Here is a 23,225-nt window from a genome sequence, read left to right as displayed (position 1 = left end):
CCTCCCCCCCCCTCAATCAGAACAGGCCAGGTATACAAATCTCTGTAGGCTAAAAGTAGGGTACAGAGCAAGCAGGGTTAAGGGGAACGACCAGGATCTTAGGCGGTGGGGCCACACTAAAGGCTAGTACACACTTTCAATTTTGATTTGCCAATCACTGACCAATTTTACCACCTCTGTGCGGTATGAGGGTTTAACCTACAAAATCTGCTCATAGTATTCAATATCTGTTGACCCTCTCACTACATGGAGGTGGAAAAACTGGTCAGCGATTGGCCAATCATAATTGAAAGTGTGTACCAGGCTTAAGGTCCGTACACACATTTTTAACTCCAGATCACTGGCCAATGTTACCACTTGTAGTAGGAGAGCATACTTACACAGTCTGCTCATAGTATTCAAAATCTATCCCCCATACTACAAAGTGGTAAAATTGGCCAGCCATCTGCACATAAAAATTGGATGTGTGTACAGAGCCTTAAGCCTGATCCACACTTTCAATTATGGATTGGCCAATCACTGACCAAGTTTACCACCTCCGTGCAGTATAAGGGTTTACCTATACCAGTGATAGCTAACCTTGGCACTCCAGCTGTGACAAAACTACAAATCCCATCATGCCTCTGCCTCCCCGAGTTATGCTTAGAGCTGTCAGAGTATTGCAATGCCTCATGGGACTTGTAGTTTCACCACAGCTGGAGTGCCAAGGTTAGCCATCACTGACCTATACAATCTGTTAATAGAATTCAATATCCGCTGACCTTCATACTACAATGAGGTGGAAAATTGGTCAGCGATTAGCCAATCAGAATAAAGTGTGTGCTAGGCTTAGGGCTATTAAAAACAAAGATCTGTTTAATTGTGGAGTAAAAAGATCTTCTGGCCCAACCAATACAGGATTAAGCCACATCTACACGCGTAGATGCGGCCGCGATGCTCCTTATCAATCGAGCCGCTGATGCAGCTCGATTGATAAGATTCGGCAGGACGGATCTTCGCACCGCCGATTCCCTGCTCGATCCCCGCGAGGGGACAATGGCAGGGAATCGTGCAGGAGATAAGCGGCGCCGGCGGGCACGAGCAGGGAATCGTATGCGGCGCACTCGCGGCGAGCGGGGACACGGAAGAGGCGATCCGGCGGCTAATCGAGCCGCCGGATTGCTGCAATGTCCCTTCGTGTAGATGGGGCTTAAAGCAGTCTTGAAAAGCAGATCATCATTTTGGATCACTGGCATCCATGAACTAGTTTGTGCATCAAACCACAGCCAAAGTGTTCCTATAACAAATTGTATAAGTAGCTCTTCATAAAATCATTTTTCTCTCTAAAAAAATAGGAATAATGTTCAAGATGGAGAAGACAAAAAAAGCTGGAGCAGCTTCCGTGCAGGGTATAAAATGCCTTCCTAGCAGAACAGCAGTGATTAACACAAGTGGCACTCCTTGATTTAGTGGAGTTTGCACACCCACCCTGCAACACCTGGCTGGGATGGAAGGACACAGCTGGAGGGGAAGGGCAGGGCAACCGCTGGAACAGGGAGGGCGCACGGAGATTCGGTAGGTATGAGGATGCTGTATTCAACCCTGTTCCTCCTGGATGCATGCCAGGCCTGCCTCCAAAAAAGAAAGAAATGGATAGCTTACCAAAGCAATAACAGTCTCCCCTGGGTTACAGCAGGCCAATTACCACCCAGGCTGGCTTCAGCTTACCAATTTAAACCACATGGAAGCCCGTTCTCTCTCCTTCGCAGAAGGAAGTGGCGCAAATGAGCCATTAAATAACTCGTGTCAGCTAGAGCTGTCAATCATGCCTCGTTCACATCTCCCCAGACTATGCAAAAAAAGTGCAATGTGGCAGGTGGATCTCACTGAGCTAACCTGGCATTTTTGAATATCAGATCTTTATTCATTATTGCAGAGAAGATGAGCAAAACAAACCACACGAGGGGAGGGAGGGGGACTCAGTCAGCCCAACCGGACACCGCTAGAGAGGTTTACAAGAAACTAATCCACTTCTACTCGGACATCACTGGATGAACTCCTGACCTTCGAATACACTGAGCATAATAATGCATGGCACATAACTGCATTCCTACAGTGCTGCCTTCCCATCATGCAGAGAGGGCTACACAGCAGATGCAAGCAGAGCAGTTCTATTCCAAAGCACTCCTCCCTATCTCCTGGGTCAAATGCTGAAGATCACAGTCCACTTCTCTGCTCACTGCTGCTGCTGAACCTCCCTCCAATTTGTATCCATTTCTGCAGGAGGCTAAAGCATTAACCCCTTGCAGCATGCCCTAACTGACAACTGATGTCTTGATTGCTTATTAAAAATACCACATAACCATTCCCTTCTAAGGCTGAAGAATGGAGAAGACAAGTAAAGCAGCTTACATGGCCTGTGCTTATTTTTGTGTTTAAATATTTTACCATTTAAATAGCAAAAGTTTGTATGGCTTGTTTGAGCCAAAGACTAGAGTTGTTGTAATCAGCTCAGGTAAACTTCTTAGTAACTTTTCAGCCACCAGACCTAGGAACTGATCTGACCCAGACAAAGCCTGTTACACACATTCAATTTTGATTGGCCAATTTTACCACTTTTTATGTAGCAGGAGAGCTTACCTGCAAAAGGTGTTCATAGAACTTAAAATTAGTTAGCTCTCATGCAACGAGGAGGTGGCAAAATGAGTCACTGATTGGCCAATCAATATTGCGTGTGTATACGCACCTTTCAGCTTGCAACCATCTGTCACCTCACAAACCACGAGGTTGATTAACTGGAATACAGAAAGCATGGGCAAGATTTTTCTTTTTTTCCAAACCTTGCCTGGGTCACATCAGATCACATCATGTCCACTAACATTTTACACAAATCCTAAATACAATGGATCTCTTAAAAGTTGAAGTTCTTGTTGTGGCCCTGTGCATACGACTGTAACAGCCCAATATTTAATTCATTAACCTGTCAGTAGCCCTAAAATCTGATATTACCCAAGTGAAAGTTGGAAGTGAAAAAAATCCACTCAAGATTTGCTGGGTGGCTTCAAGCTCATTAACTCAACTCTAATCTCTTAGAAGGAAAATCCACAGCACGTTTGTCAGCTGACTGACATTCTCTTGCCTTGGAGAACCTTAGAGAATCAGGACCTTTTTTGTCCACTAGAAAGGACCTGCAACGCCACAGACAACAGGAGCACCACAACGTCCCCTGTGGAGGAGCTTACATGTTGCATGAAGTAGAAAGTCCTGCAGAAGTAGGCTGATGGCCAAAGCTGGAGTCTACATTGCATTGCAGGGCCTTTTTGGTAGCAAAAAAGTGCAAACAAGAATAATGGACGACTTGCAAAACACAGAAGTTGTTCATGGAAAAACAAAGTTTCAGCAACAATCCCATGTGACTCACCGGCCAGGCAAAACTGAAAGGGAGGACAATCCGGTTCTTCTCAGTGTTCCGGGTGAATTTCAGATTGAAGGAATTCCCTCCTAGGACAGGGGTAGATCCAGAGCCAAAGCTGCATGCCCCCCCAGCAGACACCCTGGACTGGTACTCCTTTAGGCAAACTTTAAAGTAAGTATCACATTCATCCCTGGTGCACTTTCTATCGGTGGGGTTCCGACTGCCATCGCAGCAGTTGCCATTCATGACCTCTCCATTGGGATTCTGCATAGATAAGATCTCCAACTCGAACTGCCCTGATCCTAGAGACACCTGTTCCAAAAATCAGAAAAAACACACCTATCAGCACTACAGCAATCACTGAAAAGGAAGGCCCTGATGCAATAACTTTTCCCCCAAAGTACTTTTTTGCTTTGCTTGCTGGTGGCCGAAAACATAAGAGCTTATTGAGAAGGTGTGAATAACATGAGATAAAACTCGGGAGAAAAGTTTGAGTCAGGGCCAAAGTGCATTGGTTGAATGCATTAGTATATAAAATGCATGCAAAAAAACAAAACAAAAGTGTGCTAGCAATTCAACCCACATGCTGCAAAATAGAAATTGCTAAAGACCCCAAACAGAATGATAGAAGCCCCACAACTATTAATCTAGCCTAAACAAATAATGCATAGGCATGTGTGTTACGTTTGGGATGCCAGACAATAGTGGAAATAGTCAAGTATCTCAAAAGTGCACAACATCCAAATGGGAGTAAAAGCAACACAAAACCCATCATCACATCAGCCTCTAAAGTTCTCAGGAAGTTTAAGCACCACAGAATCCAAGTGGCTACACACATAACAAGGTCTGCAGGAGTGCACTGGATCTACTAAACATCCCAGGCAGACAGAAGCACACAGCCTCCCTGATTGGGGGAAGGCCTGGTACACACCATGCAATTCTCAGTTCAGGTTCCATTTCCAATTGAGAAAATGATCAGATCAGGCAAAAAAAAAAAAAAAAAAAAAAAAAAAAAAAAAAATACAGCCTGATTGCCAACAACTCATTCAAGCTCAAAATCTCTCTCGATTGGAAGATCGATTGCAATAATGGCTATCATTCCATGTGAATGTCATTTTCAATCAATATCCATTCGGGGAAAAAAAATATTTTTTTTCCCCCTCTATATCTGATCAATCTCTATCTGAACATCAATCTGATCACTCACTCAAATGTGATCTGAAGTCCAAAATTGCAAGGTGTGTGCCAGGCTTGCAGCCAAAAAGTTCCTAGCCATGTGTGCAGAGCCATCAGGGAGATCACTGGATAACGTCAAGCATCCTAAAAGTTACAAACTGAAATAATAAAAAAATTATAAAATGATCCACATCCAAAAGTGAACTTATCAGATGGTCCTGAAAAATTGGCGAGCACAGATTACAAGGGATGTATAGGAATGATGCAGAACAGTGGAAGTTCCTAAACAGCCACTTGACCAAAATGTAAGAAACAGAAAAATCTGAAAGCATAAAAAGTCCATCTTCCCAGCAGACGATGGTGGTTTCTGGTCAGTAGATCCGGTGGCGGACACATACCTTTACCCGTAAGCATAGTAAGACAATGATAAGCCAGAGGGACGCGCGAGTGAATCTCCTCCGTAACAGCATTGCCTTCCCTTCTGCCAGCGCTGCTCACACGCCAATGCAAGCCGGGAGCGCTCCGCAGCTCTGATATAGGCTGCCGATCTCAGCATGCACGGCAAGACGCTTTCCCTATGGCACGCCGATCCTTATGGCCGGGCAGCCAGCCTCCTTTTCTTTTATGGATGCCTTCTGCCTTTTTTGTTGTTGTTGTATTTTATTATTGATCCTGCTGCTCCTTTTCTCTTTTTGCAAATCAGCTGCAACCGTTCGATGAGACAGACAATAAAGAGGCAAGACCTGAAAGCCCGTCTGCTAGCAGACTGACGGAGTGCTTCATCTATTGCAGGGCTGGCAGGAGGAGCTGGGGGCGTGGCTCACTTCATATTCATGACTTGGGGTGGTCAGAGGGTGGCTGGCTACACCCCCATCCCAGCATCAGCTCCCCCTCCCAGCATCAGCTCCCTCCCAGCATCAGCTCCTCCTCCTCCTCTTGCTCCAGCCTGATGATACACTTGGGGGTTTGGAAGACTGACAGCAAGGAAGAGGTCTGTCTGTAGGTGAGGGAGTCAGGTAGGAAGTAGGGATTAGCTGGCAGCAGACAAGCCAGGTGCCAGTAACAACAAGACAGGGAAATAACACAGTTTTCTGTAAGCTAGTGCAAACTTGTGCCATGCTAGCTGGAGCCTAGGAGAGGAAGAGGCAGACACAGGAGGAGAGGAATCCTTGCTGAGATTGGCACCTGTGAAGCTGGCCATACACGTGTAAATTGCTTGTGAATGTGGCAAACAGATCAATCCCTCCCTGATCTGAATCTGATCGTAGGGGGATCAAATCCCCCCATACACTGCACACAGATTTACAATAGATTTTACCATGACGTCTAATGGAAATCTGTTGAACTGCAGCATTGCACTGTTCAGTACAGTGCAACACTATGGGCAGGCCCGGCGCTACCATTAATTAAAGCAAAGGGGACAATTTTCAGTGGTGTAGCAAAAGGGGATGCAGTGGTTGAGACCGCATGGGGGCCCCTTGGACCAGAGGGTCCCACTGGGGCCCTCCTCCATCCATCTTATTAGCTTCTCATTGATGCTATGCTGATCATGAACACCTTTATATGTGCATTGAATAGTGGTAATCCTTAAAGGGATTCTATAGGGGCTTCCTGTGGATAAAAACCGCCACTTACCTGGGGCTTCTATCGGCCCCCTGTAGCAGTAATGTCCCACGCCGTCCTCCTCCGATCCGCCGTTCCCCGCTGCCGGCCCCGGTCTAGCGCGGCATGCCGTCCAAATGCAGCTGTGGCGGCGGCCTGCTCGCTCCTGCCCGTGTGATCAGAAGCTTACTGCGCAGGCGCAGTACAAGGGACCTTCGTACTGCGCCTGCGCAGTAAGCTTCCGGTGACGCGAACGTCAGCGCGCATTATTCGGCTATGACAGACGAATAATGCCGGCGGCGGCGAAGGGGTGATCGGAGGAGGACGGCGTGGAACATAACAGCTACAGGGGGCTGATAGAAGCCCCAGTTGGTGGCGGCTTTTATCCACAGGAAGCCCCTACAGAACCCCTTTAAAGGGAACCTTAACTGTAGTAAAAAAAAAAAAAAAAAGAGTTTAACTTGCCTGAGGCTTCTACCAGCCCCCTGCAGCCTCCCTGTGCCTGCGCTGTTGCTAAGTGTCCCTCCAGTCCCCCACAGCAATCCTGTTTTCTAGCTCGCCAACTGGCGGTCGATAGGCCACTGTGTGGCCATGGCCGCCTGCGTCCTCGAGCATGCTCCCGTTGACGGGGGCAATCTGCGCATGCACTGTCCTTTTTTATATACTGCACATGCGCAGGGCGCTCCTGTCTACAGGAGCGCGATTAGGAGGCGCACGGACCACGCACGGCCTCAGAACAAAAAGTAGGGCGCTGTAGGGGCCTCCCTTTGCTGTTGGTTTTTCTTTTAATTGGCACTGTGATTGGCCTGAGGAAGCAGGCTCAGACCCGCGAAACGCATTGCCTGTGCTAAATTAAAATTCTTTGCTCACGCAAGAATTTCATTACTGGGTTAAACTACCTCACCCTTTTTGATTTTAAACTGGTTTTAATTGATTTTATACACACCAGGGCGCCTTTTTTCCCAAATTGTGCTTAGGGCACCCCCTAACACCCTTTGTTAGAGAGGTTGAAACAGAGCATCTGTGGTCTCAACCACAGTGATATACTGTCACTTTTACCAAGGAGAGCGACCGCATTGAGGTCCGTTTGGGCCACCCAGAGTGGAGTCGGGTTTGTTCTCTCCACCTGCTTCCTGCGTTTGGTTGCCCCCTTGTAACCCACCTTTGTGACTAGTACATTGATTTTACCATTTGGTACCCCATTAATCTTAACGTACTGCATCATTGGGCTCCCGTTTTTGTTTCCTGTGTCGTTTTACTTTAGGGTGTCAAGACAGCCCCACTACTCTGTGTTTCTTCTCCTGTACCTAACACTAACCTCCACCTCTACCTAACACTTACCTCCCCTCTTCTTCACCTAACACTAACCTCCCCTCTCCTCTACCTAACACTAACCTCCACCTCTCCCTAACACTAACCTCCCCTCTCCTCTGCCTAACACTAACCTGCCCCTCTCCTCTGCCTAACACTAACCTCCCCTCTTTTCTACCTAACACTAACCTTCCCCTCTCCTCTGCCTAACACTAACCTTCACCTCTCCCTAACATTAACCTCCCCTCTTCTCTACCTAACACTAACCTCCACCTCTCCCTAACATTAACCTCCCCTTTTCTCTAACTAACACTAACCTCCCCCTCTCCTTTGCTTAACACTAACCTCTCTTCTCTGCCTAACACTAACCCCCCCCTCCTCTGCCTAACACTAACCTCACTCCTCTGCCTAACCCTAACCTACCCTCTCCTCTGCCTAACACTAACCTTCCCCTCTCCTCTGCCTAACACTAACCTCCCCTCTCCTCTCCTTAACACTAACCTCCCCTCTCCTTTGCCTAACATTAACCTCCCCTCTCCTCTGCCTAACACTAACCTTCCCCTCTCCTCTGCTTAACACTAACCTCTCTTCTCTGCCTAACACTAACCCCCCCCCCTCTCCTCTGCCTAACACTAACCTCTCTCCTCTGCCTAACCCTAACCTACCCTCTCCTCTGCCTAACACTAACCTTCCCCTCTCCTCTGCCTAACACTAACCTCCCCTCTCCTCTCCTTAACACTAACCTCCCCTCTCCTCTGCCTAACACTAACCTCCCCTCTCCTCTGCCTAACACTAACCTTCCCTTCTCCTCTGCTTAACACTAACCTCTCTTCTCTGCCTAACACTAACCCCCCCCCTCTCCTCTGCCTAACACTAACCTCTCTCCTCTGCCTAACCCTAACCTACCCTCTCCTCTGCCTAACACTAACCTTCCCCTCTCCTCTGCCTAACACTAACCTCCCCTCTCCTTAACACTAACCTCCCCCCTCCTCTGCCTAACACTAACCTCACTCCTCTGCCTAACCCTAACCTACCCTCTCCTCTGCCTAACACTAACCTTCCCCTCTCCTCTGCCTTACACTAACCCCCCCTCTCCTCTCCTTAACACTAACCTCCCCTCTCCTTTGCCTAACACTAACCTCCCCTCTCCTCTGCCTAACACTAACCTTCCCCTCTCCTCTGCTTAACACTAACCTCTCTTCTCTGCCTAACACTAACCCCCCCCCCTCTCCTCTGCCTAACACTAACCCCTCTCCTCTGCCTAACACTAACCTCCCCTCTCCTTAACACTAACCTCCCCTCTCCTCTGCCTAACACTAACCTCCCCTCTCCTCTGCCTAACACTAACCTTCCCCTCTCCTCTGCTTAACACTAACCTCTCTTCTCTGCCTAACACTAACCCCCCCCCCCTCCTCTCCTTAACACTAACCTCCCCTCTCCTCTGCCTAACACTAACCTTCCCCTCTCCTCTGCTTAAAACTAATCTCCCCTCTCCTTAACAATAACCTCCCCCTCACCTCTGCTTAACACTGATCCATCTGGCTGTATCTGCAATCATTGTTTGCGGCCGTGGAAATGAATGATCATGTAAACGATAGTTTACATGATCACGGCGAACCCATGCAAGTCAATGAGGATCAGAACAGCCCTCAACATCTTAATCAAACCTGTTCGTCGTTAAAAAACGGACGATTGCCGCAGGTGTCATGCATCGCTCCACATCGTTTATTTAAATTTTTCATTATACGATGTTGCACAATATTGAGAAAAATTGTTCGTCCTGATAAATAGCATTTGCAAAAAAATAATTCAGTGGGTATGGGCCTGTAGAATCAACCTCAACCACCTGATTGATTTCAAACTTGCCGTATCATGGGAGCGTGACAGTAGCAGCTATGTGCAAACTCCTAAAGAAAGCTAGAGATCTGTAACTGCTCAGACTTTTGTGCTCTAGGATGGCCTCTTTGACAGGCCTTGCTGGGAACTCAGTGATCAGACTCCTTATGACCAGAAGACAAATGACACAAGCGCTCACAACACTGATACTATTTCCTGAGGACAGTCTTTTCACTGCAGGCTGTGTCAGCGCTATACAGTAGGTCATGTGAAAAAGACAGAAAGGACAGCAGTGTGTCAGATGCTGTGGGCAACAGGACACTCCGAGATACACGTGTGTCAGGGTTCAGCTGTCTGCCTTTTTTTCCCAAGGGTCAATCCATTCAAAAGTAATAGTTCAGTTTTGTCTGGATTCTGGAATTGGACCTGTAGCAAAGTTTTCTGCCTTCCTTAATTCCACAGCTGGATTTGTAACCTCATTGACAGCAAGAACAAAGAAGAGGGGATTGATATGTACTATCTGTGACTGGAGTTGCTTAGAAGTATGAATTAGAGATGAAACAGTTTGCATGTCCCTGTTATGGACTGTTTGATGCCTGCGTCTTCTTCCAGGTCAGCGAGGTCTTTAACCAATGCACAGGTGCTGCCCGGCAGCGTGCGCCCCGTGATCATGTGGCCGGGAGCTCTCTGAGCATACGCACGATGTTGTACGTAGTCGCAACTACCTACGATGATCAAGGACACATGCCAGCACCTGCGCAATATTTAAAGACCTCGTCAACACGGAAGTAGCCGCATGTAAGGAGCAGTTCGTCGCTGGGACAGGCAAACTGTTGGTTCCATCTCTAGTAGGGATGGCAATGCATAGGAGAACTCGTGGAGAAGCATGTCATCAGTTTGATCAGCTGATAGATGTGTGAGGCTCTGATTTGCTGGTCATGATCATGCATGAAACCAGGAAGTCATCACAGCAAATCAGAACCTTACAAATCTATCAGCTGATCAAACTGATCACATGCTTGTCCACGAGTTCTCGAGAACCCAAAGTGGGTTCTAAGAATCCTAATAGCAGACAGAGGCTGGGTCTGCGTATACTGCCCAGCCTCTGTTGCTATACAGCATCCCTCCAGGGCCCCCCTGCGCTCTGCTCTTCCAGCCGACTGTTTACCTCTGCCTATGAATCTCAACGCTCCCCCGCCTCCTCTAGGTCGCCGTTTCTCACCCGCGTCCCTTCCCTCCCTGCTGATTGGAGGGAAGGGACGCGGGCAGGAAGCGGCGACTTATGGCCCATACTTACGGGCTACAATTTTCGCCGCAACATGCGGCGCGCGCGTGTTGCGGCGACAGGTCGCCCGTGAGTATGCGGCGTTGCACGGCGCGCACCCCGAACTGTCACCCCGAATTGGCGCGGTCAATCGCCTGGCGACATTCGCCGCCGCAACTCCGCCGCAACTGTCGCTAGTCCGCGTGAGTACGCGGACTAGCGACAGCAACATAATTGCAAATAGACGGCGCTTCCGGCGGGGGGAGGGACAACAGCGACAGCTTCCGCCGCATCAGTTGCCAGGTCCCTCCGCCGTGTGTATGCGGAGGGACCTGGCGACGAGCTGTCACCGGCATGTCGCGCACACGCTCCCGTGTGCTAGCGACATGCCAAAAAATTGCCCGTGAGTATGGGCCATTAGAGGAGTCGGGGAAGCAGCAAGATTGATAGGCAGAGGTAAACAGAAGCGTTTGATTTATGGGGGGCAGAGCAGAGCGCAGGGGGGCCCTGGAGGGACGCTGTATAGCAACAGAGGCTGGGCAGTATATGCAGACCCCGCCTCTGTCTGCTGTTAGGATTCTTAGAACCCACCTTGGGTTCTCTTTAAGCTTTTATCCCTACTCATACGGTGCCCATACATCCCTCAATCTGCCACTAGATCGACCATCAGATAGATCTCTCTCTGATTGAATCTGACCACAGAGGGGTCTATTGCCCCTGAAATTAATTCTGTTATAAATGGTCCTAATGCCGCCCCCCACTCCTCCATGTATTGTGAGCCCCCCCATGGTGAGTGTTTCATGCTCACCTGTCACGCTAGCACAACTCCGGTATCCAGTGTCTTTTTGACTTGCCACAGCAAGTGCCTGTACCACGTGGCACCGGTGTAGTGACGTCCGATGTGCGCTATATTTTTTTCCGGTGGCCACTGTTGCCCGCTATTTGGAGCTATTAATTTTTATATAGCGGATATTTGTAACTACTATTTTTAAAAAAATATTTTATATTTATTTTAGTGTCTCCTGCTGTGTTTTTCTTACTGCTTTAGCCGCTATGGGGGCTAAAAAAAATCTTCCACTGCCCCCCACTTTATGGGGATGTCTGGACAGAGGTCCCGAAGGTGGCTATGTTGGAGTCAGTAGGAGATTCTGGGCCTCAATTATTAACGAGTGAAATTGCAGATTGTCAGAAACGTACTATAATATTTCTTAAAGTCAAAAGCCTGTATTGATCACTTGACAGTCCTATTATAAAATAAAAAAGAAAAAAAACAAATAGACAACAACAAAGGCAGAAGAAATTGCTTATATACAGCATGGTGGCGTAGTGGTTAGCGCTCTTGCCTTGCAATGCTGGGTCCCCGGTTCGAATCCCAGCCAGGTCAACATCTGCAAGGAGTTTGTATGTTCTCCCTGTGTCAGTGCGGGTTTCCTCTGGGTACTCCGGTTTCCTCCCACATCCCAAAAACATTCAGATTCGTTAATTATCTTCCTCTGAAATTGGCCCTAGACTACGATACATACACTACACAATACATACATTGACATAGGACTATGGTAGGGCAGGGGTGTAGCAATAGGGGTTGCAGAGGTAGCGACCGCATTGGGGCCCTTGGGCCAGAGGGGCCCCAAAGGGCCCTTCCTCAACTACAGTATTAGCTCTCTATTAGTCCTGTGCTCATAATAATCACTTCTATAGATACTTTGAATAGTGGTAATCCTTAACAAACTGTTCCCCATCCCCTTCTTGCACCTCTGACACTGTAGCTGCCATTGGCAGGTTTTGGTGCGTCGTATCAATTGTTACGTATAGAGTGCTTGGGGGGGGGGGGGGCCCGTTGTAAAACTTGCATCGGGGCCCACTGCTCCTTAGCTACGCCACTGTGGTAGGGATTAGATTGTGAGCCCGACAGAGGGACAGTTAAGTGACAAGACAATATACTCTGTACAGCGCTGCGGAAGATGCTGGCGCTATATAAATACCAAATAATAATAATAATATACAGACAACACATTTGTTCAAATGGAAGCAAGTACATATGCAAACAGCAAATTATGGGGCATCCGATGATAAGTAAATGAATACATAGGGGATTCTTAGTAGTATACCCAAAGGATTCCACTTATATTCACATATATCGGTTTCTCATTTATATACAGTGCAATCATGATTCACAACCATTAGCAACTATTTAGAATGTAACGCGTTTCGTGAACAGCATTCACTTCCTCAAGAGTTTAGTTGCAATAGAGAAGGTTGACCTGTAATGGCCCACTGCTGACAAGCAATTAAAATATATTGTTTTTGTATTATAAACGGCTAATTCTGCCAGTGCCTGTATTCCTAATATTGTTAGGTCCAGAAAGACCCAAATTAGTTGATTGTGACACAAGCGCATTAGAAACATAGGAATGCTGTCACCTGAAGCAATCAGTTAATTCTATTATCTAAAATAAAGACACTTTTCTGCATAATCGACACTTATGTAAATACAAATGATTTCCAGTCCTATTTCATTATTTACACAAATTGGAGGAGGTTGTATATAATCAGTTCTGAGTGGGTAATGAAACAAACTACACACACCTGAATTAAACTAATACTAGAGATGGTCCGAACCTCCGATTTTCGGTTTGCGAACTTCCGCAAAAGTTTGGGTTCGCGTGAACTTTCACGAACCACAATAGACTTTAACGGGGAGGCGAACTTTGAAAACTAGAAACATTTATGCTGGCCAGAAAAGTGATGGAAAAGATGTTTCAAGGGGTCTAACACCTAGAGGGGGGCATGGCAGAGTCGGATAGACGCCAAAAGTCCCGGGGGAAAATCTGGATTTGACGCAAAGCAACATTTTAAGGGCAGAAATCACATTGAATGCTAAATTGCAGGCCTAAAGTGCTTTAAAACATCTTGAATGTGTATACATCAATCAGGGAGTGTAATTAGAGTACTGATTCACACTGACACACCAACTCATTGTGTAACGCACCGCAAACAGCTGTTTGTGCAGTGACGGCCGTGCTGGACTGGTGCGCACCATGGCCAGAGTGCAGACCATGGTGGTTTTCAAGCCCAGTGCTTTAAAACATCTTTCATGTGTATACATCAATCAGGGAGTGTAATTAGAGTACTGCTTCACACTGACACACCAAACTCACTGTGTAATGCACCCACTGTTTGTGTAGTGACGGCCGTGCTGGACTGGCACGCAACATGGCCAGAGTGCAGGCTGTGGTGGTTTTCAAGCCCATATGGTCTCCGGGCTGTGGTAGCTCAATGATACAACAACAGTGACTGTCAGGTAGGTATATGCAGTGATGGGTATTATAATGTGCACCTGTCACACACAGACAGGTACCGTACAGGCACAGTGACACTGCGTGCGCTCACGTGGGTAGGTGGGTGCACTGAAGTGAACAACAGGTAGTAGGTATATGCAGTGATGGGTAATGTGCACCTGTCACACACACAGGTAGTCACTGAATGTGCTGGGCCTGGCAGTGGCACACACAGTAGGAATTACCAAGGCTGCCTATGCAACACAAGTGTAAGTGGGACACACAGAAAAAAAAATAGATCACAAGAACAATATTAGCTCTCAAAAGAGCTGTTGAGGGGTGCTTTTTTAGCAATAACAATCAGGCAGGAGCAAGCCTACAAGAGCCTAACTAAGCTTTCCCTATTAGAGTTTGCAGCAGCTGTCCCTTCTCTAATTACTGCAGGCACACAAGTGAGTCCAATGCCTGGCGTTGCCTGCCTTTTATAAGGGGGGGGGGGGGGGGTGAGGCTCCAGGAGGGAGTGTAGCCTAATTGGCTACAATGTGCCTGCTGACTGTGATGTAAAGCAGGGCTTTTCAACCTGTGGTACGCGTACCACCAGTGGTACGTTGCTGTTGGGCAGGTGGTACACTCCGGGTTTGCCTGTCACTTAATTACCCGCCTGTCTCTTGTCCTGGTCCCATCTAGCCTCCACAAAGTTCAGCTCCCCCTTGCTTGCTTCTCGCTGTGCTGCCCTGCGGCATACTTCAGACCTCACCTCAGCGGTGAGGAGACAGCCAGGCGAATGGTGCACAGTGACTGCGGGTGTACATCAAATACAGAAAGAGACATCACTCCATCAATGCCTCCGGCTATTCCCCTCCCATATGTTCCCCCTTTTCTTAGAGTGTACCTGTAAAAAAAATAAAGTTCCCCAGGGGTACTCACCTCCGGAGGGGGAAGCCTCTGGATTCTAAAGCCCCATCTACATGATACGATTCGTTGTGCGATTCGATTACGATTCTATTTACGATCCAATTAAATCCGACATGTCCGATCGGGATTCGATTCAATTCGATTTGCTATTGTTTTGCAATGGCAAATCGAATTGAATCAAGTCAAATCCTGATCGGACATGTTAGATTTAATCGGATCGTAAATAGAATCATAATCGAATCCCACAAAGAATCTTATTATGTAGATTGGGCTTTAAGAAGCTCCTTGTCGGTGTGAATGAATGCGCAGTAGCGGCTCTCCGCTCATGCTCTGGCGGGAACAGCCGAGCATGATCGGGTCCGATCTACTGTGCAGGCACACTGCTGGTACTTTACATTTTTAATGCAATAAAAGTGGTACAATTAGTGAACAGGTTGAAAAGCCCTGATGTAGAGGGTCAAAGTTGACCCTCATGATGCACTATGGGGGCAAACCAAACTTCCAGAAAAGTTTGCGGTTCTCCGCGATCGCGAACCCCTCGAAGTTCTCCAGGAACCGTTTGCTGGCGAACCATTCGGGCCATCTCCAATTAATACACAATGATAACCTTGTTGGAGGAGATACATACTAAAACTTAACTTACATTGAATCTTTCAAAGCCCTTGATTGGCATATACTGGTAATTGACAGGGGAAAAGTCCTATCAAGAAGAAGCAAAGGGGCGGTACATGACTGACATCATCCCCCTCACCATTATAAAAGGATGCCAGTCAATGTGTTTGGTTGACTTCTGACTAAGCCAACAAGCTATCGATATGTGATATTTTGTATTTAGTGCTGTGTAATATGTTGGCGCTTTATAAATACAATTAATAATAATAATAATATTGAATGTATATACAGTACAGTATATATGTGAAATGCACCTTAGCACCTGGCACTTTTTGTACCCCTGACAAAGCTCCCCGTTGAGGGAGTGAAACGTGTAGGGTTGTGTGTGGGGTAGTGTATGTTTACAGCGTAATGTGGATTAAGGAGTTATCCTAGTACGTACTCAACTAGGACAAGCTTGGGGGACCCCACTCCCTACCCGTTGTGCGATTGATCACCATAGGTTTTTAGTCAGCAACAACAGTTTTAAATTATGAATTAAAAGTTTAAGTTTTAGTATTTATCTCCTCCAGCAAGGTTAACATTATGTATTGGGTAATGAAACCTCAGACTGAAGGTAAAAAAATAAAATTTATTGACACCACAAAGGACCACACGTTTCACAGGACAGGCCCGCTTCTTCAGGGCTATAGTACAGTGTCTTAATGCAGCTGCAAACATGGACTTGGACAACCTATAACTGTTTTATGATTTATTGCCATTTACCATGTTTATAAAATGCTGATCAGGTTTTTAGAAGTGGACAAGAAAAAAAAATATTAACATACCGTAAAAAAAATAAAAAAATCAGTTCACTGTATTTTCTACAGTTTGATCGCAAAGTATAATCCATAAATCAGCGTTGAGACATTTCAGCATTGCTACAGTAGCGGCTTGTTTTTGACTAGTGTACTGATCACATATTTGGCATATTACCCCAAAACAGTTCCTGTAGCTTTACTGTCACATGTGGCACCTGTCACGCTAAACAAGTATCTGATTACTTGCTGAGGGCAGCTTTAGACAGTAAATTTATATTGTGGGAAAAAGAGAAGAAGAAAAATCGCCTACTCAGAAAGACAAAAAAAAAAAAACCAAATTTAAGGGCCTGTACACGATGAAAATCACCAAGCGCAACCGCCATGCAATTGGTTGCGTTTTCATCAAAATTCTACTTGTGATTTTTGTGCATTTGCATTTTTTTGTACATGCGCTTGTGATGCGAATTTGCTGAGGCCATCTTTCTTGAAGTTGCAAGGTCTACTACGATTGTTGACACAAAAAACGCAATGAAAATCACATGCATTGCAGTTTTACTGCACTATGCAATTACTGCCCTACGCAATTATTCCTGTGGAGATCTTGCGATTGGATTGCGGTTGGAAAAATGCATGATTCTAAATTTGAAGTGCAGCCAGTGTGTACAGGCCTTAAAGAAAACCTGTAATGAGAAAAAGTTCCCCTGGGGGGTACTCACCTCGGGTGGGGGAAGCCTCTGGATCTGTATCGAGGCTTCCCCCGTCCTCCTGTGTCCCACGGCAGTCTCGCTGTGCCCCTCCGAACAGCAGGTATGTAAATATTTACCTTCCCGGCTCCAGCGCAGGTGCAGTATCGGCTCTCGCTTGGAGATAGGAGGAAATAGCCGATCGCTGTCGGTCCGCTGTACTGCGCAGGCGCAAGTCTCCTGCACCTGCATAGTAGAGCGTATCCGACAGAGATAGGCTATTTCTGTCTTTCTCCGTGCTGAGAGCCGCAACAGCGCCCCCGCTGGAGCCAGGAAGGTAACTATTTCAAGCCTTGTCAGGCTTGTCGAGTTAGGATTGCGAGTCGCTTTGGGGGAGCCAGCACTGGATTGCCTGCAGCTACAGGGGAGGGGGAAGCCTCATTGGACCCTGAGGCTTCCCCCTCCCGAGGTGAGTACCCCCAGGGGAACTTTTTTTTGTTACAGAGTCTCTTTAACCCTCTGGGCGATAATCCCGAGCTGAGCTCGGGGTAAGCCGCCGCAGAGGATTTCTCAGGCCCTAGTGGGCCGATTTGCATAATTTTTTTTTGTTACACGCAGCTAGCACTTTGCTAGCTGCGTGTATATACCGATTCGCCGCTACCCGTCGCGCCGCGCCGCCCCCTTCCCCCCAACCCCCAGGCAGCACTGAGGGGTGGATCGGGACTCCCTCTGACATCACGACGTCGATGACGTCATCTCGATCGTCGCCATGGCGACGAGGGAAGCCAAACAGGAAATCCCGTTCTGAACGGGATTTCCTGTTTGCTCTGATCGCCGGAGGCGATCGGAAGGGGTAGGGGGATGCCGCTGCACAGCGGCTATCATGTAGCTAGCGCTAGGCTAGCTACATGATTAAAAAAAAAAATTTTTTTAAAGTGCTGCGCCGCCCCCTGGCGATATAATTGTATTGCCCAGGAGGTTAAGCAGCATGAAGGGTAAAACTCAGTGAGTATACTTTAAGTTTACATTTTCGGTAGTCCTTCATATTACATATTAGTGGGAAGACTGTACCATGAAGATTGTATCATGAATAGGCACGTTAAAGGACTTCCAAGCTGAAAAAATGGTATACAGATCTACTTACCTGGCTACTTACCAGCCTCTAGAAGTCTGTCTGGTCCCTCTGTGCAAGTCCGCTGTATTCCATGCTCCCACTCTCAGCCGCTTAGTGTATCTTCTGCGCATGCGTGGGCACACACATGTGCCTCTCCCAACTGTGCTACCACCACCGGGAGCACAATCCGCCTGTGCAGAACGCTCCCGGCAGTGAGAGCGAGTTTGGGAGAGGCGCATGCACTTGCCCAGGCATGCGCAGGAGATCCACTAAGCGGCTGAGAGTGGGAGCGTGGAATACAGCAGACCTCCCCGTTACATGTGCAGCCTACTTTCTGTACATAGCAGCCAACTCTTTATGTGTGCATCATCCCCTCCTATTCCATGTGCTTGCCTCTCTTCCATGTGTATTAGCCAAGTACAGTAGTCCCGTCTTGGGCAGAAGTAGCCATGAGCTGAGTTCTCTGTAGCCTTTTCAGAAATAGAGCCCTTCATTTTTTTATATGTATGAGTGTCAGTGATGCATCTACAGTAATCCCCTAAGAAAAAAAGAGAGCCCTCTCTTGAAATATGTTGGGTTTATTTAATAGAAAGTCCAAAGATCGATTAGCACACCAAAACTTCACCTTAGCTTTCTTTTATTGGTCCACAAGCTGACAGTTGTTTCGGGGGCCTTGCAGTGTCCCCTTTATAAAAGCATAGTGTAGACATATATTGTAGATCAGGGCTGTCCAAATAGCAGCCTGCAGACCGCATACAACCCTCGAGAGCTCTTGCTGTGACCAGTCTGTTTGCTGTGTCACTCCAACTTCTCTCACTACTTCTTCCACTCCTACCTCCTTCTCTCTGCACCTCAAGGATGTTGCTGATCTGCCCCTTTCCAGACCAAGACTCCTGGGCACTCGGCCTTCCATGTCCACGAATTGGATCAGCACTCTTGTAGACCAATAAAAACATGTTATGTGGACTTGGACTTTGGATTTACTATGGTTGATTGGTTTTCTATAGTAGATTGGTTGACCACTTCGGTTAAAGTGTACCCGAGCTGTAAATTAATAAAAAATTCTCATACTTACCTAAGGAGAGGGAAGCCTCTGGATCCTAATGATGCTTCCCTCGGTGTGTTTCGGTCCCCCACCCAGGACCCCCAGAATATTCAGGTCAAGGGCTTGTCGGCAATCACATTCGGGCCATGCTCCTTCTCAAGAATGTGCGGCCCTGATGTTAAAGATGGTCCCGGCGATTGATGGGGAACCGTAAGGACAGCAAGGGAAGCTTCGTTAGGATTCATAGGCTTCTCTCTCCTTAGGTAAGTATGTGATTTCTGTATTACTTTACAGCTCGGTTCTCTATAAGCACCCTTGACACAGTTGATGGTGTGCCACGTTGTCTTTAGGATTTATTTAATATATAAACCTTTTTAGCACACACCTGCAATTTTGAGCGAATGCCCGCCTAATAGCTTCCTTTACCCCTAGTAAATTGGATACACCAGAGCTCACCACGTGGCAACATTTGCAGTCTCCAACAACTAACAGTTCAAGCCTGATTATAAAGATTGGTTGCTGTGGAGGACATCTGATTACCTTGTTTAGCTTGATCTTCATACAATGTGACTGCCGTAAGTACCTTGTAACAGTCAGTTTGGTAAACTGCATATGATGTCACATGACAGCTGTCAGAAAATGTATATGGACATACCAGTTTCCTGGGTCCACTTTAACTTGAGTCTTCACAATTTCCAACTTAAAGTCAATGGGAACCTTAAAAAAGGCAGATACTTACCTAGGGAGAGGGAAGGCTCTGGTTACTGTAGAGCCTTCCCTCTCCTCTCCCGGTGGCCGTTCCAGCGCTGGCTCCCCATAGCAGTATTTGACTAAATTAATCAAATACTGCTCTCTCTGGAGTCTTCGGGAGTCCGAGTGCTCCGAAGACAGGCCGCTTCAGTATAGAGCCACCTGACTTCGGGAGAACTCGGTTCCCGAAGACTTCCGAAGTCCCTTGCGGCGGGGGATTTAAACGGAGGAGCTGTCGCTGCAACAAGGGCACCGGGAGAGGAGAGGGAAGGTTCATTAGGATCCAGAGCTTTACCTCTCCTTAGGTAAGTTTCTGGTTTATTTATTTGTAACGACTCCCATTAGCTTTGAAGAATACCTGACCTGAGGCTCTACCACTTAAGGTAAGCACAGAGGTATACTGCACCCACATGCCTCTGTGTGTTCCTCTCTTCGTTCCCCTCAGTCCCCATAGTCACTCCTTGAAAAACGTATCTTCGGCTAAAGTCACATTATCAGACAGGAAGAGGCAGGCTTGCAGAGATATTCATATCACCTTCCCATTGCCTCCTCTTCCTTTCCCTGTTCATTCCCATTAAGAGGGCATGGAAGAGGAGGGAATAAGAGGCAACATTGCCACAAGCCTGCCTCTTCCTGTCTGAAGATTTGGACTTAGCCGAAAATCATATTTTTCAAAGTGTAATTATAGGGACCTTGGGGAATAGGGATAGAAACGGACAATGCACAGAGCTTTTTTGCTTACCTTAGGTATCTTTACTTTGGGTCAGATAACCTGGTATGAAACTCAGCATTTCCTCTTTGTTCTAAAACATTTTTTACAGCCTAAAATCAACTACCAGTAAAAAATTGTAGCAGAACAGCATTCAAACAGTTAAACACAGCACTTTTTTCTTCAGTGGAAAGAGCCTTGCTTCAGTGGAAAGCTTCAGGCCGCATCCAAAGAGGTGATATTTCTTTCTCAGATACATTTAGTATACATTAGTAAACTGCTGAAACTGAGCTGTAATGAGCTGAGAAGCAGAAAGAGCTGAGAAGTGATCACTAGCTATATTTTAATATATAAATTAGCTATGCAATAAAATGCAATGACATCTTTCAGAGCAGATAAACTGTACTTTGGGAATTTGTAAACAGGCAATATTACTTGTGCAAAAAGCAAATATGGTAACTGTATGGGTAATACAAAGTAGGACATTTTTTTTATTGAATCTTATGTCAGAGTTTTATCCCACTTTAAGGGAGTTAATAGGGAAAGGACTTACATGCAAAGTTAGTTGCATTTCAAGTATCCTGTTTTTGGTAGTAGCTGCCAGTTTATTGAAATAACCAGTCCAGGTTTGCTTGATCACTTGTGTTCTTAGTAAACCAACCCCACGCAGCGGGACAAAAAAGGCGTATGTATATGCTCAAACCCCGTGGCGTACAATACTATTCCCCCTCGTCGCAACTCGGGAGCAGATGTAGTTCGGTGATCGCTGGAACCCCAAACTACCCTTACGCTGGGAATACACGGTTCATTTTTTAGGTGATTAGATGGTTCGATAGATAATTTCCGACATGTCCGATCTCCCTTTTGATACCTGCACCACTCGATTTCTGATAGAAGTGAATGGAAAAAGATAAGAAAAATGAGCGGAAGATAAGAGAATTGACTGCAGAATCGAGCTGCAAAAACAATCGAGAGGAGAAACACACGGCAGAAACGAACCGTGTATTCCCAGCATCACGCGCCATGTGCAGTATAACATTACTGCTATGGCGGCGCCGAAACCACCTGCTTTGCAAAATGGGGGCATCTGACATGTACACTTTTCTTGATCAATCAACCCAGCCAACACTTGTCAGGTTATGAGAAGACACCTCTGCCTCAGCTGAAGTTGAGCAACTTTCAGCCTGGGGCAGTGGGAACCTTGCCATTTATATTTGTGACAGTAGGAGTAGCTCTTCTATGTACAGGTGACATGTATTTTAGGCTTACATACGCGATCGGGTGAATAATGCTGTTTTATAAATGTGTACATGGACGGCACTTGTTGTTTTGCTTGTTTCAGATCCTCTGGCAGATACTTGAATGGTTGCAGGTAGCCCTGAGCGTTCCCTGGGTGTGAGCGTACACTGTTTAACCTGGCCCCGATTGAAATTTTAACTGCCCAGTTTCCCCGGTGAAACACTAGCAAACTCAATATTAACCTTTTCATCTCTAGCGCCAGAGGGGTTTACTGTCCATAGATCATTTTCTTTTGATCCTTTCGCAAAGATGCTAGACTCTCTAATAGAAACAGTCTGTTTAAAAGAACATTATACTTAAAAATGTGTTATCTCAGTTAAAGGGGTTTCTTTTGGGCTTGATCCTCTTTGGCTACTCAGAAACAAGACCCATAAACAAGAAAATTAGTAACATACTGTCAGCCAGTTCAGAGATGACTCTTAACTCTGAAGTCCAACTCCGCTGGGTATAATGTGCAGAGTGAGAGATAGAGAGGAATGTCTGTCTTTTTCTTACAGGGGGGATTTACTCCATTAAAGTGGAACTATAGTCTAAATATCCCCTCTGCTCCAATAAGTTATCCACACCATGAGAACTTCTATAAACAAGATAGTTATTGAAAAGATTAGTAGACTGGGTTTGATGGGAAACCTATCAGTTACTTGCTGCCGTGCCTTACAGCTTTCCTCGTTGTCTTGTGATCACCAATTGCAGATGATAAGAATGAGCAAACAGAGCAGAAAGATTTGTTTTTGCAGGATTCAGCTTGACTGTAAGCAGAAAATATGGCAAAATATCATTTATAACAGGGCAGGTGCTATAAAGGGGCCCCGCCGATACAGGGCTGCATTCCCCTCCTCCCTCCTTCTCCCTCCGCCTTTGTTCTAAAAAGACATGCAGTCCACGTACAAGAATTAACTCACCCAATCGCTTGTTCTAGTGGCGATTGCCATGGCAACAATGGTGTCACGTGAAACGTCGTCATTACGTAACAGCATTTCACATGACACCACTGTTGCCATGGCGATCGGCATTGTAACGAGCAGGGGTGCTCGGATACCCCTTTTCAAAATCCGAATTGATTCGGATACCCAGATATCCAGATCCGAATCGGACATCCGAATCCGAACTTTTTCGTAAATCCCTTTTGGAGGTCTCTCTCTCTCTCTCTCTCTCTCTCTCTCTCTCTCTCTCTCTCTCTCTCTCTCTCCCCTCTCCCCCTCTCCCTCTCTCTCTCTCTCTCCCTTCCAAATTTTTGCCATTGAAGGTGATTTTACTTTTACCTTCTGCTTGGATATCTGAACTAACTATGCGCCCGGATTTCGGATTTCAGATGGGAAATCCGAGTTTGTCGGATAGTGCTATTCGGATTTTAAAAAATATCCGAATTGCTATTCAAAGTTCGGATAGTGGAAAAAGTTTGGATTATCTGGCTAGTTCGGATATCCGGAATCCGG

The 23,225-nt window shown here is 46.5% G+C and overlaps 1 protein-coding gene and 1 long non-coding RNA gene across 2 annotated transcripts in view; one reads left to right on the top strand and one right to left on the bottom strand.

Annotated features, from left to right (window-relative positions):
- Nucleotides 1-5,350, bottom strand: part of JAG1 (jagged canonical Notch ligand 1) — a 105,224-nt gene extending 99,874 nt beyond the window's left edge. The window contains 2 exon segments of the mRNA XM_068232485.1: nucleotides 3,401-3,706; nucleotides 4,969-5,350. Coding sequence (XP_068088586.1) covers nucleotides 3,401-3,706; nucleotides 4,969-5,040 — 378 coding nt within the window. The 5' untranslated portion in view covers nucleotides 5,041-5,350.
- A 165-nt stretch (nucleotides 5,351-5,515) lies between these two features.
- Nucleotides 5,516-23,225, top strand: part of LOC137570923 (uncharacterized) — a 114,469-nt gene continuing 96,759 nt past the window's right edge. Inside the window, exons 1-2 of the long non-coding RNA XR_011031241.1 lie at nucleotides 5,516-5,573; nucleotides 19,464-19,606. This is a non-coding gene — a long non-coding RNA (uncharacterized lncRNA). The remainder of the gene's footprint in view (nucleotides 5,574-19,463; nucleotides 19,607-23,225) is intronic.

This window comes from Hyperolius riggenbachi, chromosome 4, assembly GCF_040937935.1.
Source record: "Hyperolius riggenbachi isolate aHypRig1 chromosome 4, aHypRig1.pri, whole genome shotgun sequence".
In the NCBI taxonomy this organism is placed as follows: Eukaryota; Metazoa; Chordata; class Amphibia; order Anura; family Hyperoliidae; genus Hyperolius; species Hyperolius riggenbachi.
Note: the sequence above shows the minus strand (reverse complement) of the source record. Positions and strands in the feature narration are given on the sequence as shown.